This window comes from Phocoena phocoena, chromosome 13 (genome assembly GCF_963924675.1).
Source record: "Phocoena phocoena chromosome 13, mPhoPho1.1, whole genome shotgun sequence".
In the NCBI taxonomy this organism is placed as follows: Eukaryota; Metazoa; Chordata; class Mammalia; order Artiodactyla; family Phocoenidae; genus Phocoena; species Phocoena phocoena.
This window is the reverse complement of record NC_089231.1, coordinates 16,294,723-16,320,143: the sequence shown is the minus strand read 5'-3', so window position 1 is coordinate 16,320,143 and position 25,421 is coordinate 16,294,723. Positions and strand designations below refer to the sequence as shown.

Here is a 25,421-nt window from a genome sequence, read left to right as displayed (position 1 = left end):
CTCAGGAACTGCAGTAGGGCTTCCCAGACTACACTTAGAACCACTGCTCTAGATCACTGTTACGATTTGGGTCTGCCTTTGAACCCCTTAGCAGTTTTTTAACTTCTCATATAACCAAACTTTGTCTTGTATAATTATTTGTACATGTCTTTATAAACACCTCGAGAACAAGAAGATTTAAGATCCTATATGTTATGCATAGAACCTATCTTAGACACTCTATAAATAATTTTGAATTGAGAGGGGAACCATTCATTCAAAATTAAGTTTTTTGAGTGCCTGATTTTTGCAAATGTTTCAGAAGATAAAACGATGTCAGATATTTAGCTCCTACTTATAAGGGCTTATGCAGTAATAGACTGTTATTCTGAGACAATCACAAATAATATGTTAGATGCTATGTTGGGTGTGAATAATCACAGTGGGTTTTTATCATTTATTAATCACTTAATATATATAACAGACAATGTAGTAAGTATTTAATTCTCACCACAACCTTGAGTTTCAAAGAGTTTGAGGTTAAACCAGAATAATAATGATTTGGGATTATTTGGCTCTTCAGTGGAGTAATGATGTGAGGATGGAATCAAGAAGTAAATTTGCAAAGTTGAGCAGATGGCATACTTTTTTCTTTCTTTCTTTCTCTTTTTATTTTTAATTTTTTGCTACTCTGCACGGCACGTGGGGTCTTAGTTCCCCAACCAGGGATCGAACCCATGTTCCCTGCATTGGAAGCACAGAGTCTTAACCACCGGACTGCCAGGGAAGTACACCCCTTTTTTTTTTTTTTCTGTTCTAGGAAGAATACATTGTGCTTTTGGCTGTGCAAAGAAAATCCAAGATACATACTATTATTCTACATCCATAGATTTCTGAATTTCTAGACTTAAAATAACATAAACAGTTGTCTTCTTTGTGGGCAGGGGGCGGGGTCAGATTACCAGATCTGTGATTGGTTAATTTGTGAAATTAACTACTACTCTAGTTAGGGAAGGCTCTGGCCTTTCCTGAAGAAGGTTCTCCTGAAGTGAGCACTCCTATTTGGCCATGAAGGAGGGAGAACATCAGTAAGGCCCTGCCACTGAAGAGGCATGGCTGATGGAATCTAAAAGTAGTGGATACCTGACATCAGGTGTTCAGTTTTCCTCCCTAAGCCTTCAGTTAAGTTTTGTTAAAGGCTATAGAATGGTATTAGCTTTGTTTGAGGAACTAATGGAAAAATTTGAGACCACTTCTCTGGTGAAGGTAGTATGGAAAGAGGGCAGTTGCCCAGCAAGAGGAGACAAGCAACAAAGGGCATGAAGTTGTGGAAGCTGGGGATTTCAGGGTGGGAAGTTTACTGGAGACAGATGAGTTTGGCCAGCCTTCCAGGATGGTGAAGGTTAGCTCAGAGTAGGTTAGTTGTGCTGGGCAAAGTGGAGGCCACCCTGAAGGTTGGAGAACTGGAGAACATTAAGCTCACATACCTGTTGAGATCAGAAGAATTAAACTGACCTAACAAAAGGTTAGCCCTGGGAACTGGGAGGCTGGGGAGTGACAACTGAGGGGGCAAGGTAAGCTGGCGGTGCTTTTTCTATTTAAGACTAAAACAGTGATTTTAAAACGATTTCATACCGATGGCAAAAGAGCATCTACAATAGTAAAAGGTCCAAAAGGCATTTTTCTCTAGTGTCAAACACAGGAATTATAGTGAATCTAGTCCAAATGGATGACAGTTCCCACGAGGATGTGCAGTGCTTTCTGCAGAGTCGCTGGATTCACAGCCCTAAAATCCCAGAAGGTTGCCTATTCTGTTTCTTTTCACTTTTTTTCCTCACTCTATACAACTTTCCTCAGACTAGGTAAGAATTTAATAAATAAGCCACAGGAGTTCCTTCTGAACTGCCCCATCAGGGATAAGGAGTGTTTCCAGATGGTTATTGGTGATTCAGGATAAATCCTTACATATAGTTTAGTTTCCCAAAACATGAACATGTGGGAGTGCCCTAAACAAACTCAGCCCTAGTTCCATTCCAAACTGCCTGAATATTGAGTGCCCTTTGCTGTCAGTGTAGATAAGCACAGGTTCTGAGTGTCTTGCCCAAGCAGTGTGAATTCTGCGGAGGCTTGGAACGTTCAAGCCCCAAAGATGGCAGAACTTTCAGGAGGCTCTAACAGTGTGTAAATTCCATGAAGGAGGGAGCTTAGAGATGGGGCTTTGGGACCAGGGAAAACAGTCAGCCACTGCATACTTGCTGTGTAGAAGGTGCTCTTTTAGCTACGGAATCCTGCCCTCGAGCACTTTATGATAGGAAGGTTTCCTCCTGTCCCTATCTCTTCAGTCTCTACCTCTTCATCTTTGGATTTTTGGAATGCCCTAGAGCTTAGGCGTTGTATCTCTTTGTCTAGACTTCTTCACCTCATCCCCACCTTGGTGTTATCCTTAAGTCCTCCTAGCTTCAGCCCATGTCTTTGCTTTGAACTCCTGGATTCATTCATGTAGATCTCCTCTTGAATGACTAATAGACATCCTAAATGCAACACGTCCAAAACTTAACACGTCTTCCGCCATAACCTCTTTCTCTTGCAGTCTTCTGCATCTCAGTGAAGGGCAACTACATCTGTCCAGGTGCTGAGGCCAGAAACTTGAGAGTCATTCCTGACTCCACTTTTATATACCACATCCACTGCATCAGCAAATCCCTTCTGCCATACCTCCAGTATGTGTCTAGAATCCTACATCCACTGCGACCACCCTGGTCCAGGCCACCATTATCTCTCACCTGCATTGTTCCAATGGCCGCCTAACTTCTCCGCCTCCTGCTTCGCTCCCATCCCAGTCTATTCTCAATATAGCAGTAAGAATCTTTTAAAACATTAAATCAGGTCTTATCCTCCCTGTGTTCAAAATCCTCCCATTGTTTCTCCATCTCAGAGTAAAAACACCAGTTAGCTACCAGTGAGCTCTTGGAACTGATATCCTGTTAGTGTCTCCCTCCCTCTCTCAGCTCTAGTCACACATGCTTTCTTGCCCTTCCTTGAAGACAGTAGGGCCTTTGGACTTGCCGTTTGCTCAACCTGAGGTGTTTTCCACGGATGACCCACGAGACAGGCTCCTTTACCTCTTCAGGTGTTTGCTTAAAAGTCACCTTCTCACAGAGAATGACAAATATCATATGATATTGCTTATATGTAGAATCTAAAAGAATGATACAAATGAAGTTATTTACAAAACAAATAGACTCACAGATGTAGAAAACAGACTTATGGTTACCAAAGGGGAAAGGAGGGAGCGATAAACTAGGAATTTGGGACTAAAATATACACACTACTGTATATAAAATAGTTAACCAACAAGGGCCTAGTATATAGCGGAGGGAACTATACTCAATATCTTGTAATAACCTATAATGGAGGAGAATGTAAAAAAGGAATATATTTGTATATTTATGTATAATTGAATCACTTTGCTATACATTTGAAACTAGCACAGCATTGTAAATCAACTATATTTCAATAAAAATTTTAAAAATAAACAACATTGATTACATTTTTTTTAAAAAGGTCACCTTCTCAGTGAGGTCTTCTCTGATCACACTACTTAAAATCACCCTCTACGTCTGCTCCAGCCTTACCTATCCCTCTGCTTTGCTTTGTTTTTCTCCAAAGCACTTAGGACAGTTGGATGGATGGATGCACAGATCTCTGTGTGTGTATACATATCTGTCCCTCTCCTGTAGAAAAATCTAGGAGGATGGGCGATTTTGTTTGCAGCTAGAAAAATACCTAGAAAAAATGGTTGTCCTATTTTAGGTGATTAATAAGTAGTTGTTGAATTAATGAATAAGGATTCTGAAGTGTAAGTGTACCAAGAGAAACAAAAGAATCTAAAAGCAGTGCCATGGTTTGTACCCTAAAAGTTGTATAATATCAATATGTTCTATTTGATTATACATTTTTAAAAGATAAATGTAGGGTTATTTTTAAAGCAAAGTCTATTTGTTTCAGTAAGAAAGCAGTCTTTTTAATTAAATCAGAAATTTCAAATTAGAGCTGGTAGAAACCACTTCAAAGCACAGCCTGACAGGAATGTAACTAAAAAAGGAAAGAAAGAAAAGTTGAGTATGTATAAACATCATCTTAGCTGAAAGCCGGTGCCCATGTGGAAAATCAGTAAAAGGAAAGAAGAGAGAGCACCTTGTTTTTCTCCAGTGCCTCTTGTACTGGAAGAGAAGTCGTTGTCTATTTCAATTTGATCTTTCTTCATTTGGTGGGGGGAAAGTAAAATTGTTTTTAGTTTTCTCCATATTAATATAAAGATTAAAGCACCGTTTGGTTGCATTTGACAAGATGGCATCTTAATTTCATGTATCAGATCTTGATAACCTTTCTGAATCATAAAAAAAATAGCATACAGCATCCTTGTTTTTATAAATTTCATATTTAATAATTATTTGAAAAATGGGTAATCCTTATATTGTGTCTAATACCGGTTCCTTGGGTATTCCAGAGACTAGTAAAAGAAAATTTTACAAAATACTGTAGCAGCACCTTCAGCTTTTGTTTTTGCTACCATCGCAATCACCATTATTTCATAAAAGAAAGGACACTTTGACACTTTTAAAAATAGGAAAGATAATCTTAGAGTAAAAGGCAGTCTTATTGTCCTTACTTTATCAATTTGCCGTGGACTTCAGATTGTGTTGCCAGAGTGTACAGCCCAGAATTGGGAACGGTTGATCTGTAATATGATTATTGACATTTAACAAGGATAGACTATTGAATATACAAATTTAGCTAGAATACCTAGAAAAGAATACCTAGTGACTGGAGGCTTTGGAGGACACTATCTGGTTACCAAAACAGTAATTACTCAAAAACAATTTTTTAACAAATTTATTTATTTATTTTTGGCTGCATTGGGTCTTTGTTGCGGTGCGCAGGGGCTACTCTTCTTTGCGGTGCGCGGGCTTCTCATTGTGGTGGCTTCTCGTTGCGGAGCGTGGGCTCTAGGCGTGTGGGCTTCAGTAGTTGTGGCACATGGGCTCAGTAGTTGTGGCTCGCAGGCTTTAGAGCACAGGCTCAGTAGTTGTGGTGCACAGGCTTAGTTGCTTCGCGGCACGTGGGATCTTCCTGGACCAGGGCTCGAACCCATGTCCCCTGCACTGGCAGGCGGATCCTTAACCACTGCGCCACCAGGGGAGTCTCTCAAAAACAGTTTTTGTTTGTTTGTTTGTTTATTTTAGTCATAGATAGGTAAGCTTTATTCCAGTGTCTACATAAAAATGAGTTGATGTCGAACAGGAAACGGTTTTTCCAAAGGGTTAAAGTCTATCACACAACAGAACTTGGTCCTTTTCCCTTTAGTTTGTCTCTCAGTTCAGTTGGCTGACACATCATTATTAGTGTCCGCCCTCACTAATCATTTTCACTACACACAATATCTAAAAGTCTTCGGGTGGCACTTCCCATTTCTCTGGAGATCTCTTAAGTTGCTTTCAGTTACAAGAGATGGGCAAGGTTTTTATCTGCTCTCACTCTACTCCACCAGAGCCAAAAACACATCCCTGAATTCTCGTTTAAATTGTGGCTGTTGGCAAAGCATTCAAATGAAGAACTTAATGCTAACGCACAAAGGACACAGTATAATCTCTGTATAATCGTGACTTTGCTTCAACTTTTTCTCATTTAAGAATTATTTTTATTATCTCTCCACAAGGGAGTTATAAAAAATACCTGTAAGAACATTGAAAAGGCTCTTAAAAGTCCTGGAATGAAAAATTCTGCAGTATAAATTACGATACATCGTCTATGACTTGCAAATAAGAATAAATTCTACAAGCTAGAATTTCTGAATGATTTTGATAGGAATTTACCAGAAGGAGCCAGAACATCAAACCTTAACGATTTCCTGTTTTCATCCCAATTGAGTTTTTGAAAAGCTGTATAATCTGTTGGCAGGCACAGTCCACACAGGAACTTGCTACAGCCACTGATGATGAAATCAATCTGAAGGACAGAGATTTGCATGCTGGACGTGCCAGGCTCTTCCATGCAACTGGTTGAAGTGGTCTTCTCTTATTTTTTTCCCTTATGTTTTAAATAAAAGTAAATATACATATGGTAAAAAATTTAAATGGTACAGAAAGATCTAAAATAATCAGTAAATATCCTTTTCTCTCACAACCTAGAAAATCTGGTGTCTTCCAAATCATCAGGTGTATGAATAATTTGCAAAGCGAAGTCAAACTTGGAGTCCCTTCATCTGAAAATTATTCTCAGGACTTTTGGAATGTGTTGATTCTGTGATGTATTACCTCTGTTACAGAGGAAAGCCATGCAGTCTTATTCTTCTTAAAGAAAACCTAATTACAAAAGCAACACGCACGCTCTGCTCAGAGACAGCAAGTCCAGGCACCACCTTGTACTCCGTGGATCTGGCCCTAGTTACGGGCAGAGTCCCTGGTATCATCCAGAGTCATGGGCGGCAGGAGCTCAGCCGAGCCCTTCCTGATGCCTCGGATCCTCCTGGCCAGCGGCACATCCTTCGGGAACAGAGTGACACGGCCGGCATGTAAGGAGAGGAGATAGGCATCCTCAAAGAGACGAACTAGAAACGCTTCTGCTGCCTCTTGTAGGGCCAGCAGGGCCTGGGTTTCCCAATTGAAGTCCACACCACGAGTGAATTTAACACGTATTTCTCTTGCCAGGCGGCAGAAGGGGTTCTTCCTTTAACAACAAGTGTGTGCTCTTCTGAAGAGTTCGGATCTCCTTCAGAACCCGATGTCTCCGGCGAGCAAGTTGACGGGAGGAAGTGCCTAAGGATGGGCCCGGCCGGAGGGGGTGGGGGGGCGGGCGACGGGAGCCGGGCTTGCGGCGCGCCTCCTTGGGACTATGGGCTTGCGGATCTGGCGGCGCGGGCCCATGGTTGGCGCTCAGGGTTGCGGACCGCGGCTCCTCGGCCTTACGGGTCCAGAGGCAGAGGCTGGCGTCCAGGGTCAAAAACAGTTTTTAAGGAAAAGCTAAAACAGTTTTAGAAATAAGCGGCCTTAGTCTCCTTTTAATATTCCCATATTTTTATTGCATAATAAGAGCTGGCTTTTATTGAGTGCTTCTTATTTGGTGCACACTGCGCTAAGTACTTTTTACGTGGATTGTCTAATTTAATTCTAACAGTTCTTTGAGATAGAATATTAGTATTGAAGTTATTTTGGTTGAATCCATTTTCTTCATGAAATAACCTACTTTATCACAGAATTATAAATCTTGGGTGACCATGATATAAATGCTGTGGCAGCCTTTTACTAAAACTGATCAAAGTGAATGTGGACCAACAATATTTTAAGTCGTATGAAAGCTTGCTAACTAATCTTGGCTCTGCCACAGCTGTGGTACCATTATGTTTGACCCCTTCCATCCAGGCTTCCAGGCATTTCAGTTATAAATAATTCATATGGGCAAGAAATTTTAGATATTGAGGGATTTTAAAAAGATATATATATATATATATATATATATATATATATATATATATATATATATATATATATATATATATGATAGGGTGTCTGCTTGCAAGGAGTACTGTTATCTAGTTGGGTAAAGAAGACATGCTTGTGAAAGAAAAGCTCATGATTTTAAGACAAAATTGTGTCGAAACATATAGAACAGGAGTCTGCAAACAACAGCCTGTGGGCCATATTGAGGGCACTGCCTGTTTTTGTATAGCTAAGAATGTTTTTTTATATTTTAAAAATTATAAAACAAAACAAAAATCAAGAAAAGAATATGCATAAAACATATGAAGCCTAAAACATTGTGGCCCGTATGAAGCCTAAAACATTTACTCTCTGGCACTTCACAGGAAAAGTTTGCCAACTTCTGCTGTCCAAGATGAGCATCATTAGGAGACCGTGTCTAAAGGGACAGCAGCATTCGTAATGTAAACCGTTTTCCCCACCACGCAACAACTTGCTGTGTATTCTCTACAACACCCATGACGGGGCCAAACACATAGCAGGCAGGTCATAGTGAAGAAAATCTGTTGACTTGAATTAAATTTGTTGTTTGCAGTTGTCTAGACTTGGAGCAGTGTTGTCTTAAGGTCCTGGAGCCTGAAGGCAGCCCGAGCCTGTGTTTACTGAAGCTGCTGGGTGAGAAAGGCTGTACGGTCGTGGAGCTGAGCGACTTCCTGCAGACAATGGAGCACACTGAGGTCCTTCAGCTCCTCAACCCCCCAGGTACGTGCTTCCCGGGGTCACGTTCTCCAGGAGTTCATGGAGACAGAGGAAAATATCTCATTTGACCAAATGAATTGTGTTAAGTATTTTTGAAACATGTACACATATGGAGCCTCGTTTCCCCCCCCCAAGGTTGAGACTAAAGAACACATAAAAAGCAAATACAGTGTATAAACATTTGTTGGATTGTTTTTCAAAAAAAACAGCTATAGAAGACATTTTGGGGACAATTGGAATAACTTGAGTATAACCTGCATATTAGACGTTAGGGAATTACCATGTGACGATGGTGCTGTACTTCTATAGAAGAATGTCTTTATTCCAAGGAAGTGCATGTGAAAGTGTTGAGGGGAAAGGTTTCTATAACTTATGTTAAAATAGTGCAGCCAAGAAAGTAAATACACACATTTATTTATGTATATGAATGAGAGAAAGTGTAACAAATGTTTATTGTTGAAGTTTTTTGCCAACATGGTGCTTTTGAAATGTTGAGTAACTCAACCACGATTTTTTTTTCCTGAATATACCAATATTGCGTGAGGTTGCTCACTTCCAAGGTCAGATTTGAGGAATAGGAAACAGTCCCTCCTTTCCACAACTGTGGATGGAGTTGGTCAGTTACCATGACGTCAGCAGGAGGGACCATGTCATCCAAGTCACGTGATGGCAGCGGCGCTGCAGACCTTCTTTCTTGGGGGCTTGGGGAATTAGAGACACGTCTTGTAGTGGTGTACTGACAAGTACACGTAGCAGAAACCCCAACTCAAGTTGGTGTAATAAAGGGAGCATGCTGGTTCCAACAGAAAAGTCTTGAAGCAGGTTGGGCTTCGAGAAAGGCAGGGGGCAGCCCTGTTTCCAAGGAGTTGTATTTTGTCTTTGCTCTTCCTTTCTTGTCATTGGCTTCCTCCCAAGGCTGACTTTCTACCTGGTCATAGGATGTCTACCAGCTGTTCCTTGCATTAATCTTCGTCTCAGCAAAAATCGTAAGATTCCTTAATAAGCTAACTAATTTTGGCCACGTGCCTGCCCCTGTACCTGTCACCAGCCAGGGAGTTGGAATGTGCCAGTTCCCCTGGCGTAGAGCCAGGAGTGGAGTGGGTTCAGTTAGCTTTCCAGAAACCTCATGGATCGCCAAACAAAATTGGATGCTGGGCGTGTGAGGGGGAGCACCTGAAAAGTCTACTACAAATGGAAGGAACCCTGGATTGTGAGCCAGGAAACCTGGACTCTCAGGTTATCCCTGGCTCTACCAGGCCTAGTGTAGATGAGGAAGTAGGTCCTCTATAAACGCCTCTCTTGTGTTACCCACTGTATCTGATGCTTGACAAATGTTTCTCAGTGCCTCTTCATACAAGAGGCCTGGGATAATGCAGATCCCATCTAGATGCAATTGCTTTCTGTCACCAAACAGTAAATTATTTCTTCAGGTGACATTTATTAATTTTTGTATCCCCAGTGTCTCAAAAGTACCCAAGAGTTGTGGCAATTGAAATCTGCTGGTCTAGGGCACTCAGCCACTAAGTTCTCAGACTTTATAGACTTACCGGGGCCTCTAAGGAACCTCTTTGGGAATTAACTATAACTTTACTATCTCATTACGTTTTTCAATAATTGCACTTAATTACTCCACCGTTGTTGCCAAGTCAATAAAATGAGAGTCAGTGTTCTCTACCTCTCAGACTTGGAGGAGCTGCTGAGATGATGCTGCGTTCAGTTGCATCTAGGTGACCACGGAGGCTGCACACACATCTCATGATCTGTGGTGTGATCACTGGCCTGAGATCAAAGGTTTCCAAGTTTTCACAGTTTCCCACGTAAGAAACTGAGCTTGACTGAAATTGAGTCACATGTTTATGTGTGTGTAATGATGCGCCTGGAATTTTTAGCAGTATTTTCTGTTTTGACGTGATAGGCCAGCAGCGAGTACAGTGCCATCCTGATAAACATCAGTCATCTTCTTGGGAAAAATCTGTTCCTGCTCTTTGTGTTTCTCTCCAAATAGTAGGATCAGCGCTTCACCGTCAGTGTTCCCCTGCGCAGATCGTTCCGATGTTGGGCCAACAGGCGTTTTCAGTTGTCCCCTGGGACACTCTCGTATTTGAGGGGAGAATAGGAAAAAGACAGCAGTTTCTACATGACCACTTATGCACTATTTCTGTGAAGTTTTATGTCATATTAGGCACATTATAGTATTCATTAGAAATCAGTTGTTACTTGAATGTTAATTATTGATTTAAGAGGAAATATTTGGGGATCTAATAAAACTCAGTAATTTACAGTTAGCTTTCTACCGGAATCTTACTTGGATAATCTAAAACTTACTGTATTTACATACATTAGAATATAGAAATATAAGAATTTGAGAATAATTTTTATATTTCAATAAAGACGTTGAGAATAAAAACTACTGTAATTATATTAAGAATGCAAGCTCTGATAGAATCAACTTGATCTGGGGTTTTGCTCATTCAATCAACATTACTGTATTCTAATACTTCTGCTATTCCAGGCATTGTGCTTGGTACTATGAATTAAGACAATAGTTCCCGCATGTTCAAAATTCATCGTCTAGTAGGGGAGACAAACATGTAACTCATCACGTCCAGTACAGTCATAAGAACAAGTATATATTAAATCTCGTTTTTCCTTTTGAGTGTATTCCTGAATCTTGGTGAAAATAAAAGGAGGAATAATCTAACATTTTCTCTCTTTTTTTTTTTGGTAGCGCAGTTTCATAAGAAGACATTAGTTCTTATTCCACAAAGAGCCTGATGACTTTTATCTGATTGTCGTTATAGAGAGCCTGGTTTTGGGTGACTAAGATGCTGTGAACCTCTGAACAGGTCTTTCAGGCCTAAATACAAGGAGAAGGGGAAACTTCAGATTTATTTTAGTCTGATTTTGTCATATTCCGTCCCAGTTGTTTGTGGGATGACAGCCAGAGATGACCATAGAAGATAGCTGTGGTACCAAGTTTCTTGGATGTCTTTGCTTTGGTGGCTCAGAGGTAGCTGGGGAGGGTTCCCCCATCTCTAACTGGAACACCTGCCTTGATTAGGAGCCAACTTCAGTGGTCCCTCATTTAGCATGAGGTCTAAGCCAAGGGTAACTCACCCCCAAATTCTTGTGCTCCATGAGCTCTGACACCTAATATATTTTTCAAAAGGTTGTGGTTTACTGTCTTCTGCTTTCCCTCCGATTGGGCTTTTCCATAGCACATGGGTTGGCCAGCTTGCCTCTCAGACTGGTCTTGCCTGCCCTTTGTTAGAAAAGTGGCTTATAATTTTTATGTATTGATGGTGTCCATCTGCATTTTCCAGCTCTGACTCATTGTTTCCCTATTTTTATTCCTGTGGTCATTTCAGTGGGAATTGAAGAGGGGCGGGGTGTTAAATGAATTTGCTGAAATTGTTTTGAACCAGAGGTCTGTAATGACTTTTTTAGACCTTTATTTATTTTTTTTTTATTTAAGGGTCAAAGACTCTGATCTCAAAGCAACCCAAATTGGCATCTGTAACCTTGGCAAATACAGATAAACTTAGATGTGCCGTTTGAGATGTTTTTGTTTTGAGTGAAACCATTTGAGTGCAGATGTATAAGCGCCATCAATTAGAGTTTTGTTTAAGAGAAACCATTTGAGTGCTGACTAGTAGTCTCTATCAACTAGAGTCCCGCACATCATGAGATTGGTTGCCAAGGAAGCCGTGCTCTGACCTGGAATCGGCTAAGCAGAGGCTAGACAGTGGGGGATGTTTAGAGAGAATTAACACGTTACACGTGGGTTTCATTAGATGGATCCCAAGGTTCTTTCTGCTCCGGTTCTGTGATGCTGCCGTTTTATTTCATTCTTGTATGAAAGGAGCTTTGCTGCGTATACATTTCAGAAGTGCTGGCAGAGTCATGTGATTTCACTGACGTCATTTCCATTTTTCCCCACCCCTTTTTCATATCAATTCATTTTTCTTCTTTAATTCCTTGTACTATACTCATGTTTCTGGTACCAATTTTTTATTACTTTTATTGTCTCTGAGACAAGAGCAAAGATAGTTGAATATTATTCTTTCGTTTCCAGGATAGCTTTACTTCACATTTTATCTTCGCAATTCTGTGAAAGCCCAGAACAGTACTATTATGAACATTTAAATTTTATTTTATTTTTTATTTTACTTTTATTTTTTTAACATCTTTATTGGAGTATAATTGCTTTACAATGGTGTGTTAGTTTCTGCTGTATAACAAAGTGAATCAGCTATACATATACATATATCCCCATATCTCCTCCCTCTTGCACCTCCCTCCCACTCTCCCTATCCCACCCCTCTAGGTGGTCACAAAGCACTGAGCTGATCTCCCTGTGCTATGCGGCTGCTTCCCTCTAGCTATCGATTTTACGTTTGGTAGTGTATATATGTCCATGCCACTCTCTCACTTTGTCACCACTTACCCTTCCCCCTCCCTGTGTCCTCAAGTCCATTCTCTACGTCTGAGTCTTTATTCCTGTCCTGCCCCTAGGTTTTTGGGGGTTTTTTTAAATTTAGCTTCCATATATATGTGTTAACATACGGTGTTTGTTTTTCTCTTTCTGACTTACTTCACTCTGTATGACAGACTCTAGGTCCATCCACCTCACTACAAATAACTCAATTTCGTTTCTTTTTATGGCTGAGTAATATCCCATTATATATATGTGCCACATCTTCTTTATCCATTCATCTGTCAGTGGACACTTAGGTTGCTTCCATGTCCTGTACATTTAAATTTTAAATGTGAGCACACATTTATGTGGAAAAAGAGATTACCAGAAGTTATCATTTGGCCAAAATCACAGTTGGTTATTGACAAAAGTAGTATCAGAATCCAGGTCTCCTGACCCTGACCTGAACTCAATGTCATTTCCATAATACTAGAAAGTTTCTGGATTGTTTGGGAGGCTTAGTTATGGATTATTAGCTCAATTCTCTCTTTGACCCACAGACTTCCATTTTTTTCTTCTTGCCAAATTTAAAAAGTACTCAACTGCTAGACCTTACTTATAAGGGACTCATCTTGTTCCATGAACAACAGAAATTCCTGAAAGCAAGATATTAAGAAGTGAAAAGAGGCAAAGATCGTATAAATGGGAGTAAAATTAAAGAAGAGAGCTAGAAAGAGAGTGGTGGTGAGGGCTGGAAGGATGGGTTTCCATGCCAAGGTGTTAAAGGGAGTTGTCGATGATGTAGAAGGATGAGGGGTGTGATGTAGGAGACCAGGTTTAGCCACAGTAGATGCAAATGTAAATTGACCTGTAAGAGGAAAGTACACAACCAGTACACTGGTTGTGTAATGAGGGGAAGTTGTTAGAGGAAGAGGAATGGTATTTATTCTGGGACTCTCTGGGGTGCTTTTCAGTAATAGTTTTGAAATGTTCAAAATAACGTTGAGGGAGAGTTTTAGATGGAAGATGATAGAAAAAGTTTTTTGGTTCATGGCCTCTGAAAATAGATGTGCTGAAACGTACCCAATAGATCTGTTCCTGGAAAAGCTGTGAATTACTTCGATAGTAACTGCATTGCAAGAGACAACAACTCAAAGGGAACCTATGATGAATCCTTTTGTCAGGTCAAGAATCACCCTAATTTATCTGTTTAGCGATTCCAGCGGGGGTTGTAGTTTTATTGTGTAATACCTTGAGCCCGTTGCTCTACACAGGTGTACACGTGTTGAAAGCACAATCCCCATGTTCCATCAGACCCAGTCAGATTCTCTCCGGCTTACAGGAAATCAAGTAACCTCTTTGACTTCTTTGCAGATGTTATCTGAAAATAGGCTCGTTTGCCAGGAAGCTGTGCATTCAACCTTTAAAACAGAACTTTCGTCTGCCTTGGTACACCGTCCAGAGCTCTGTGTCATCTTCCCTCTTTACTCTGTTCAGCACATTCTGCCTAGTGGGCGCTGCGCGAGGGTGGTTAGAGGTGACCGTGGTTCCCTGTCGCACACGAGACAGGGTGGAAAGAAATATGTGTGGTTAAGACACGGGCGGGTTCCGAATCACACTGTACCTTTCAGTTCTCAGTCTTTGAAGCAGTAGATAATAAAGACATGTCTTTGATTGCTTCTTGAAGACTCAGACTACTAAAACTGTCGGTACAGGACAGATGTAGCAGCTGTGAGTCTGAATGTCTGTTAAAAATCATTCAGTCTTGTCTCCCACAAAGGAAGCCTTTAGAGCATCCTGGTCACATGGGCGCCTTCCTCTGAAGTCATTCATTTCTTCGTAAGACCCTCTAGAGAGAAAGGCTTTCGGTTTCCTTCCTTCTCATCTCGTCTCTTTGTGTAACAGCAGAGGATCTTGGCCACAGCACTGCCACAGCACAAGACACTGCACCGTGCCTGACACCCTCCTTCCAGTAAGAGAGGCTCACTGTGGCAGAAGATGGGATTAGCCTGGGAGATGCATTAAGAGCCATCAGAAAATGATAACTATGTGAGGTGACGGATGTGTTAATTGACTTGATTGTGACAACCATTTCACAAACGTACACTATACTGGGTCGTGTTGCTCACCCTTATATATATGCAGTTTTTATCTGTCACTTATACCTCAATAAAGGTGGAAGGAAAAAAGAACAATCACTGGGATAACCCAAGGCTTAAAAGGGTTTTAAAGCCCAAGAAACCTTAGCTTTGCATCCTGGTTCTGCTGTTTTACAATGAGAAAAAAAAGGAATCTCAGAGAAGTTAATAATTTACACAGGGTAATTTGGATGACTTTCTGCAAATGACACGAGTTCATTTTCCTCATTGTAACATAGATCTAGTTAATATCTAACTCACGTGATTATTTTGAAAGTTAGAGATCAAAGTGCCAGGCATATGTAAAGCAGCCAGTAAATTGCCGTTATAGTAATTTTTGTTATTATTCTACACATTCGTTCAACACGTGTGTTGAACACCCACCGTTTCACATATACCAGGCACTATTCTAGGCATCTGGTAAACTGGTGGCTGAGACAAGAGCTTCTGTTTTAGCAGGTGACACAGATAATAAGAAACGGGACTTGGGGTGATTAGTGCAATGAAGCCCAGAAAGTGGGATGAGTGTAATGCTGGGTGGGAGGGGGGAGGTAGCTCATGTTTCCTGGACCAGCTGGAGACCTGGATGATGAGAGACTGTGTCAGGAAACAGTGGGGGTTAGGGGGGAATCCAGCAGAGGACCAGGAGGTGGAAAGGCAGGAAAGAGCTTGTCTTCCGAAGGAAAGAGGCCCTCGCGGCTGGAGCCTGGTGGGCACGAGGGCCTCGTTGGCCATGTAAGGAGCTTGGGTTTTATTCTAAATCCAATGGGAGGTCAGTAAAGGGTTTTATCAGAGGAGTGACATGGATTAATTTACGTTTTAAAAAGACATTGGGCTGCTGGTTGGAAGTAAGGAAAGAAAGTTCGCAGGCTGTGACAATAGTTCAGTTTGGGAGGGGATGGCAGCTTGGATTAAGCTCATGGCATTGAAGATGGTGAGATGTGGAAGTGCTTAAGCGACAGGCCTCGCAGCTAAATTACACGTGGGGAAGGAGGACGTGGGCAGGAGGGGTTTGGGGGGGCTGCTAAGTTTCCGTCCTGAGTAACTGGATGCTTGGGGCAAGGCTGGGGCCTGGTTTATCTTCCCTGAGATGGACAAGACTGGGGGCTCTCGTGGAGGAGGAGATCTTGTGTAGGATCTTCCCGGACCGGGGCACGAACCCACGTCCCCTGCATCGGCAGGTGGACTCTCAACCACTGCGCCACCAGGGAAGCCCAACTCCAGGATCTTTGACAGGAAGCTCCTGTCAAAAGTTTTCCAAGTTTTGATGCTGGTAGTCATTTCTCAGATGAGAACTGTTTGCATCACATGTATCAAATTTATATCCTGCTGTTGTGTTTCTGTACCTTTCTGGTTACAGAATAGTTTTAATGCTAAATCACAGCATTGACATTCATATGCCCTTTCTTTTTTAATATTTATTTATTTAGGCTGTGCCAGGTCTTTTTTTTTTAACTTGTTTATTTGTTTTGTTTTTATTTTTGGCTGTGTTGGGTCTTCACTGCTGCGCACAGGCTTTCTCTGGTTGCGGTGAGCGGGGACTACTCTTTGTTGCGGTGCACAGGCTTCTCATTGTCGTGGCTTTTGTTGTGGAGCGCGGGCTCTAGGCGCACAGGCTTCAGTAGTTGTGGCACGTGGGCTCAGTAGTTGTGGCTCGCGGGCTCTAGAGCGCAGGCTCAGTAGTTGTGGTGCACGCGCTTAGTTGCTCTGCAGCATGTGGGATCTTCCCCGACCAGGGCTCAAACCCGTGTCCCCTGCATTGGCAGGTGGATTCTTAACCACTGCGCCATCAGGGAAGCCCCGTGCAGCAGGTCTTAATTACCACACACAGGCTCTTGGTTGTGGCAGGCAGGATCTAGTTCCCTGACCAGGGATCGAACCCGGGCCCCCTGCATTGGGAGCACAGAGTCTCACCCACTGGGCTACCAGGGAAGTCCCTCATATGTCTTTTGAAGACATTTAAGTGGTATTTAAACTCAAGTTGTCTTACTAACAGCACACCTAACTCAGTTGAAGTGCTGGCCGGATAAGCCTTTATGACTAAGTATTTCTAGAGCTGGCGCAGAGAAAGCATCGTGACTGCTGTATGCAGACAGCTATGATAAGGTTCATTCTGATTTCAGAGGCGTTAGAATGTGGAAAAAATGTTTCTCAGAATTGAAGAAATATGGCAAACAATTTTTTCCCCCAATCGTGGGGAAGTACAGTAGATCAAAGTCTTCTGCAGGTGAGTTCCTTTCCTCCAGGTTTTACAGAGCCTGGAGCTCACAAACTCATCATCTGATGGAGAAGGAGATGTGAATGGATGACTTATAACCAGGATGAATATGCAGGTTATTTCCAAAATATTTCTTCTTTTGGTTTCAGAAACATAAACAAGGAAAACCCCTCTTCTCTGACTTTATATAACTTTTTTTTTTTTTTTTTTAAGGAATAAAGATCACTGTAAACCCAGAATCCAAGGCAGTCTTGGCTGGACAGTTTGTGAAGCTGTGTTGCCGGGCAACTGGGCATCCTTTTGTACAGTATCAATGGTTCAAAATGAATAAAGAGGTAATTTTTTAATGTCTTTTAAATGTCTTTTAATTCCTCTGTCATGAGAAGACAGAAAGATAAAAAATTAATTAGCCTGTTGTCTTCAGTGTGTTTCTAGGAATTTTGTTAGAGGATATGATAGGTCCTTGTCAAAGGATCTGTGTTGTAACTGAAGTGTTTATTCAGTAATCGCTACTTTGGTAAGCAGTAATAAAATCAGTTCTCTATTCTGAAAATTGTGGAAAATCAGGAGTACTTGGGGCAACAATGTTAACAAACATGAAACGTCACCAGTACATTCTAAAATATCTACGCAAAATTCTTTACAACAGATTATGTTCCAGTCTAAATCTTTAAAAGATTTTCAAAGCAACACGGAAGGCAATATTATTTTAAGCATTCCCCGTAACTGTATTATATCAAAAGATTTAGGCTTTTATGGTAGATTCTGAAGTAAAACTCAGGTCGGTAGAAAGGGGCATTTATTCCTTTTGTGGAAGAATTATATCCCCGTGCCAGCCAACAAATAATTTAAAATTGCATATTGGCATCCTCTTGTCTTAAACATTCTTTGAGCACTCTTTGAGCTGGGGATTTCTCAGTGGTCTGGCCATGTTGTGTCCCACTCTGGTGGGCTTCTCTCTTCTCCCTCATTCATCTCCCCTCGCTCCCTTCCCTCCTAGATGGTACCTTGAAACTCCATTATTCTTTTCAGCCTGTCAGTCACATAACTAAACTTTCTTTCCAACTCAACTTAAGACTCCATTTGCAAATCTGAAACTAAGTTCAAGAGCTGTTCCGAGATGACAGTCTTTCCTTTGATGGGATCACCCTGTGCCTTAGAAGAAACGTGTGGGGGCTTCCCTGGTGGCGCAGTGGTTGAGAGTCCGCCTGCCGATGCAGGGGACGCGGGTTCGTGCCCCGGTCCGGGAAGATCCCACATGCCACGGAGCAGCTGGGCTCGTGAGCCGTGGCCGCTGCGCCTGCGCGTCCGGAGCCTGTGCTCCGCGGCGGGAGAGGCTGCGGCAGTGAGAGGCCCGCCTACCGCAAAAAAAAAAAAAAAAAAAAAAGAAACGTGTGGATTTGTACAATTTTTAATTTCCGTCCCTCACACACAGGTGAGGTAAGGCAGATGTGAACTGCAGTAACAGGACTGCACTGGCACCAGACAGGCCTGTGTTGGATCCTTGACTCTTAGTAGCGACTCGAATTCCTATCGTCAGGGGTCGAGAGAACTTAATTGATGGGATAGTTTATGTGCCAAGGCTCTCAAGAGATGGTAACTAAAGTTATTTTTACCATATTTTCTCAATTGCAAAGTGGCTTTCATCTTAATAAACACCTTTTGAGGAAGAAATCATGGACGAAACTTACTCTATTAAGTATATCATTTGTGAACTATGTCCTGACTTGAGAAGGGGAGGAATGTAGAGGGTGAGCAGTGCATCATGGATCTGAGGAGTTGCAATGGATTTTAAAGCCCTTACCAGTCGAGTTTTGTCAAACCACACTTAGGTTCGTAGTCTATTTCAGGAGATACTCACTTAACAACTACTTGTTGGACACCTGTTTTGTGCCAGGCCAGGTTCTAAGTCCAGGATGGTGAAGCACCGACACACAGGGGCCCTGCCAGCTCCACTGGGGAAAGACAGTGAGCAAATAAGATAACTCTGTGAGTTAAGAGCTGTGAGAAAATAAACAGGGTGATACAAAGGGAGAAGCCACTAAAGGTCTTAAGTAGGAGAAGTAACATGATAGAATTTTTGTTTTTAAAACACCAACTTGCTGCTTGAAGGGAAGCAAGAGCAAAGCAAGAAGACCAGTTAGGGGCTCCCCTGGTGGCGCAGTGGTTGAGAGTCCGCCTGCCGATGCAGGGGACGCGGGTTCGTGCCCCGGTCCAGGAGGATCCCACATGCCGCAGAGCAGCTGCACCCGTGAGCCATGGCCGCTGAGCCTGCGCCGCGGTGGGAGAGGCCACAGCAGTGAGAGGCCCGCGTACCACAAAAAAAAAAAAAAAAAAAAAAGACCAGTTATCTAATGCCTACACTGGACTAGAAATAACAGTAGTGTGGATTAGGACATGGCAGTGGAGACGGATCAAAGTGGGTAAGTCACTTTATTTTAGAGATAGAGTTCATCAAACCCGACAGATTAAATGTGGAGCCTGAGGGGAAAGGAAGAGAGCTCAAGGATGACCCTAGATTTTCTACTTAAGCATCTGGGGACCTGTTATTTACTGAGGTGTTAAGAGACTGGGAGAGGAAGAGATTAAGGGCAGAAACTCTAAGAGTTTGGTTTTAGACATGTTAAGTTCGAAGTGCCTATTGGATGTCTAAATGCATCTAAGTCAGCTTGGATACCTCAGGAGACAACATTGAAAGTTTGTTGGGACTTCCCTGGCGGTCCAGTGGTTAGGACTCGACACTTCCACTGCAGGGGGCACAGGTTTGATCCCTGGTCAGGGAACTAAGATCCCGCGTGCCATGCAGCACGGCCGAAATAAATAAATACATAGATAAATGTGTTAAAAAAAAAAAAAAAAAAAAGAAAGTTTGTGTAGTGGAGGAGGAACCAGTAGAGAGACTAAGAAGAATTTGCAAGATAAGAGGAAAACCAGGAGAATGGTATGAAGCCCTTGGGAAAGTATTTCAAGAAGAAAGGGGTGGTCAGCATTTTCGGTGCTGCTGAGAGGTATGTGGGTCAAGGGGGGGGGTATACTTGGGATTCTTTTGTTTAAGATATAAAGGTACTAGAGTATGTTTTGGGGAGTGATACAATAAAAGGGAGAATAGATGCTAAAGCAGAGAGAAAATTGCAGGAGCAAAGTCAGAGAGGATGAGGGGATTGTTGGAGAGAAAAAAACCTTTCTCCCACCCGTTCATGCTCAGTCCCTGGGGGCCCGTGAATTAACAGGCAAAATACAGATTAACAAGAGACGTTTATTCATATGGGAAATTACAAAAGAAGTAGTCCTGTGATTGGTTACAGTTAGAGGAAAAGGGAGGAAGAAGAAAAAGCCTCTCTGGGAAGAACAAATGGGTTTCTTTAGGAAATAGATACAGAGGGGTTTCTAGGAGAATAAACAGGAGATGAGAAAGTTTGTGGTAATATCTATTCATGCAAGTGCAAGTGGTCTTTCCATCTTCCTCATGGCTATATAAAACTTCCCTGGAGAGGGGATTTATGGTAGGTTTCCTCTCGGTCTTCTTCCTAGGAATAAAAGCCACCCTGAAGAGGGAGTTTATGGCAGCCTCATTTCCCAGAAGTTTCTGCTTTGGGTCAGATAAGGAAAGCTCCGATAAGGCTTCTTTCTGCATCTGTCGATTCCTCAACATCTTCATCTTGAGCTGGTTTACGTACCAGCTTTGGGATTCTGAGTGGTTTAGCATCCCCATGCAACCCAAGCCCAGGTCACCTTTGTTAGGAAGACACGCTTTCCATTTTAACAGGAGGGAAGAGAGTTACAAATAAGCACAGACTAAAGTCAACGGCTGAGAGAAGTGGGATTGCAGGAGGTTTGAGGAGAGAGAAAGTCCACAGGAATAGCCTAGTAGGAAAGCAGACTTAGTAGGTTCACGTGGTAGGATGGTCAGGCAGTGCTAAGGCAGCCTCCATCCCAGCTGTCAGATCTTCAGCAAAATGCTCTCTCTCCGGTGCAGGTTCTGAGAGGAGAGAGAGCCGAATTCAATTGGTTGGAGTTTGGAGACGGAGAGCTTGTTAAAGTACTTTGCAAGGGAGCCACTATATAACGAGTCACTTGACAAAGCCCTTTGACAATATGCCAGAGTTGGGTGGTGCTGATAAATTGATGGGAGCAGCTAAGGTGAAAGAAAACTTAACGTGGTGACCAGAGCCCAGGAGTAAAAGCTTGGGAAACCCTTGCATGGACCTTCCTTCCCATCACTGATAGGCTTCCCATAGCCCTTCTCCACCCAGACCTTGAGAGAAGCGTATTGGTCACGGCATCTATCCTCGGATAGAATTTTGCAGATGAGGAAATGAGGCCTTGGGGTAAAATAACTTGCTCTTATACTGACAGCTAATTTGATCAGAACAGAAATAAAGAGCCAGGCCTAACTTTCTGTGATCCCTTCACTCCATCATGGGTTGGTCATGTTGTATGACTACTTAGCTCATAAATGTTACAATTCTAGATTCTTTAGATACTAATGATCAAACAATTTTAAATGACAGATTAGATACTTCTCTGTTAGTGAGTTTTGGGAAGATATAAGGGAGAGAGAGAGCCTAACTCTCTTGTTAACAGATTTGTAGAAGACTGATTTCCTAAGACTTCAGTCCCAAGTTACTCCAAATGTTGTTGTTTTTTAAGTAACAGATATTTTAGAACTTGGGGGAAAAAAAGATATACTTTTCAAAGTTCCAAGAGCATCATACATTTTGCACAGCACATTTTTATAAGGTGTGTTTTGATGAGTCATTCATTTTTATCCTCTCATTGATTCTTTCACAGATTCCAAACGGAAATGCATCAGAACTTATTTTTAACACAGTGCATATAAAAGATGCAGGCTTTTATGTCTGTCGAGTTAATAATAATTTCACCTTCGAATTTAGCCAGTGGTCACAGTTGGATGTTTGTGATGTCACAGAAGTAACAGAAAGCTTCCAGAGTAAGTGATAAAGTAACTTGAATGCTGCGATGGGAATTGCCTTTTTTTAATTTTATTTTAAATGTTTACTTTTAAATAAATAATTTCAAAGTATCAAAGATAGTACTCACATATGTACTTCACCCAGTATAATGTCACCAGTCGATAATATTTTATCCCATATCCCATGTGATGGATAGACAGACAGACAAGACGGACATGCAGATGTCTTGGGCTGACCTGACCTTTCTCAGTCTGGCCCTGCTGCTGACCTATTCAAACTTGCCACCTTTCATGGGTCTGAATGTTGTTGTGGTCTCTGGTTTTGGAGGAGAAGAGAAATCTAATGCCGTCTTGCTCACTTTTCAGTTCCTTTCTATACTTTTTCTCCCAAACTATTGTATTACTTCTAAAAAATTGTGTCATGGAATAAAGACTATGTATAGAGTTGAAGTAGGCATGACAGGGCATATAGTGCACCATTTGCTGCAGTGAAGCATTTCATGCAACTGGTTTTCTACTTTTGCCATCTATCTTTTTAGTCCAATAACTAGTATTGATCAAGGGAAAAACCCAGTGTACTCTAAAGAGTAGCCATCAGGTATTATTTTTTCACACAAACAGTCAAGAACCATATTTGTCATTTTTGCTAGACAAAAAGAATGAGGGAAACAGACTTTTTGTTGCCAATTTGTCTGTCTTCCATTCTTCTCTCAATTTAGCTTTTCCTACACCCGAATAAAGTCTCTAGAAATAGTCATGATTAATTGAGTGATTTATGTTTTCCTAGAATATTTCTGTGCATGTAATTAACTTTAATATGTTTATAAATGGAATCTTATTCATTCAACAAACATTATTGATCACCTGCAGTGTGCTACACACTGAGTTTCATTGTTACTGGATCACATTGACAAGCCTTCTGTCCTCAAGGCCCTTAGAGAGTAACAGATGAGCATTCAATAGATAACGCTTAACCCATCCATATTTATTCAGTGCTAATAACAAAACTCCTAATTTTAAGAAGGCAAGTTAAACGAAACAGCAGAACGTAGAGCTTTCTGTTTTGAACGGAAACATCGCTCAAGGTGTTTATGTCCTTTGCTCCCACCGAAAAGGCTCTGTGGCCAAACACATTTAGAAACCACTTAAGCTATTTTCCCCCCTTAAATACACAGTGCATACTAACACTTGGAAAACTGAGAAGTCCTTCAATAAAGACATCTGTTTAACTTTGTTTAACCCAGAATGTTCTAAACTTATTTGTCTATAGCATCCTTATATCCACAGAACATCTCTTAATATTTCTAGATGTGCTACAGTTTTATGAAACATCATTTGGGAGATGCTATTGAAGATTGTTAAAAAAAAAAAAAAAAAGATGGATGAACTTGAAAATATTTTTTTAATTAAAAAAAATTTTTTAACCTCGAGATTTTATTTATGTTCCATGATATTTTTCTTTTAATTTAAGGAAGTTTGGATGGCGTCTCTGACTCTAAGTTGCAAATCTGTATTGAACCAAAGTCCCAAAAGTTGATGCCTGGCAGCACGTTGATCCTACAGTGTGTTGCTGTTGGAAGCCCCATTCCTCACTACCAGTGGTTCAAAAATGAATCACCATTAACACATGAGACAAAAAAGCTATACATGGTAGGAAGTTGGCCTTGGGGGTATTTGGGGGGGTTAATATGTAAAAAAAATAGTATAATTGAAAATTACAGTGAATATTAAAATTCATATTCTCTGGGGTGTTTTAATGTTTTCAGTATTTTTTCAAGTTCTTTATTATCTAATATTAATTGATTCTTATATTTGCAAAAGGGCTAGAACACCAGCCCACATGTAAGTGCTTGTATGAAAAATGTCAGACTGAGTATTGCATCAGACTCACCACTGTTAGACTCATTGTATTATTTGCTTGCTAATATTTGACCTAATGAATGGAAATAATCTAGGAATGTCTGAAATGTTAGGATTTATAGGTTTAAAAAAAAAAAAAACTCAACTTTCTCCAAGCCACTTAAATTAAAATTGAGGAAATGTGAGCATGTTCTAATATTGATACAGGTGCCTTATGTGGATTTGGAGCATCAAGGAACCTATTGGTGTCGTGTATATAATGATCGAGACAGTCAAAACAGCAAGAAAGTAGAAGTCATCGTAGGTAAGCAGTATCGCTCAGTATTCTGACAAACGGAGCCGTATAAAATGAAGTGTTTGAACAGCGGAAATTCTGTTCACCCATTGAATTTAATGGTATGTTAAACAAAATAACTGCTGATGCTTAAGTAGAAATTTGAGAGCATACATACTAAAACTCCTAATCAGGATTCACATACAAAGAGCAGAAAGAACTGTAAAAAAGGCTATTTTATTGAGACCGTTTTCATAATTTTTTTAGTTTTATAGTTTATGTTAAACATTTATGGCAAAAATGTATTCCTTAAAGCTTTAGCTAAAAAAAAAAAAAACCCTTGATTTAGGGGAAAAAGATTTTTAATAAACCATTTTTTCAAAAAAAATCACAGGCATATAAAGAAAAGAATGATTATTAACCAACAATCCCTGTATGAAGAGCATGATGTGGGGAGGGTGTTCTAGTCAAGCTTAATGCATTTAGTTATGTTGTCGGTAGGAGGAGATATTGATGCATATGTTGGTTTGTCAACATACTTCTGTGCTATTTATCTCTGCTTGATGGCTGCCCTTCCTAAGATCATGAATTACAATATATTCACATTTGTTTTCTCTGAAACAAGGAAGAACAGATGTGGCAGTGGAGTGCACTGAAGGTAGTGTAATCCTTTGGTTTGAAACCAAATATCCCGCATGCTGGTTCCTCGTGCCCTGGTTTACTGAGTGCAGTGATGGAAAAAATACTAGCTATAAGGAAAAATTTTGATAGAAGGATACTGTATCTTAGTCTTTGAGGGTTAATAAATTACCAGAGACACTATTAAACTGACATTAATTAAAACAACTAATTTTTATTGTAAAGCAATTATACCCCAATAAAGATGTTAAAAAAAAAACCCTAATTTTTAATTGATTTTCTATTGTATATAAAAATAAAGTTCCTGGGACTTCCCTGACCGTCCAGTGGTTAAGACTCTGCGCTTCCACTGCAGGGGGTGTAGGTGCGATCCCTGGTGGGGGAAGTAAGATGCCATACGCCGCATGGTGTGGCCAAAAAATAAAATAAATAAAATAAAGCTCCTGTACAACACCTTATGAATAGTGAACAGTTGCAATTAATTCTTAATGTTAATTATCTTCATAAAATTTGTAAAAATACATGACTATACTGTCATGGATAGTTGTTTAGATTATTTTATCTATCCTTTAGCCATGGTAAGATGCCTCTCAAATGCAAATGTAATTTCTATAACAGTTTCAGGACAGGAGATTTATTGTTTAATGCATGCTTACCAAATATTAAATATCCTGTTTTAATATAAAATTTATAAGATCCATTTTTTGAAGCTACAAGGCTGAAGAC

At 40.9% G+C, this 25,421-nt stretch overlaps 1 protein-coding gene and 1 pseudogene across 1 annotated transcript in view; one reads left to right on the top strand and one right to left on the bottom strand.

Annotated features, from left to right (window-relative positions):
- Window positions 1–25,421, top strand: part of MALT1 (MALT1 paracaspase) — a 54,870-nt gene that overhangs the window by 1,771 nt on the left and 27,678 nt on the right. The window contains exons 2-7 of the mRNA XM_065889982.1: window positions 8,053–8,219; window positions 17,203–17,324; window positions 21,781–21,940; window positions 23,394–23,572; window positions 23,990–24,086; window positions 24,682–24,714. Coding sequence (XP_065746054.1) covers window positions 8,053–8,219; window positions 17,203–17,324; window positions 21,781–21,940; window positions 23,394–23,572; window positions 23,990–24,086; window positions 24,682–24,714 — 758 coding nt within the window. The remainder of the gene's footprint in view (window positions 1–8,052; window positions 8,220–17,202; window positions 17,325–21,780; window positions 21,941–23,393; window positions 23,573–23,989; window positions 24,087–24,681; window positions 24,715–25,421) is intronic.
- LOC136133140 (histone H3-like centromeric protein A pseudogene) lies at window positions 6,423–6,905 on the bottom strand (annotated as a pseudogene).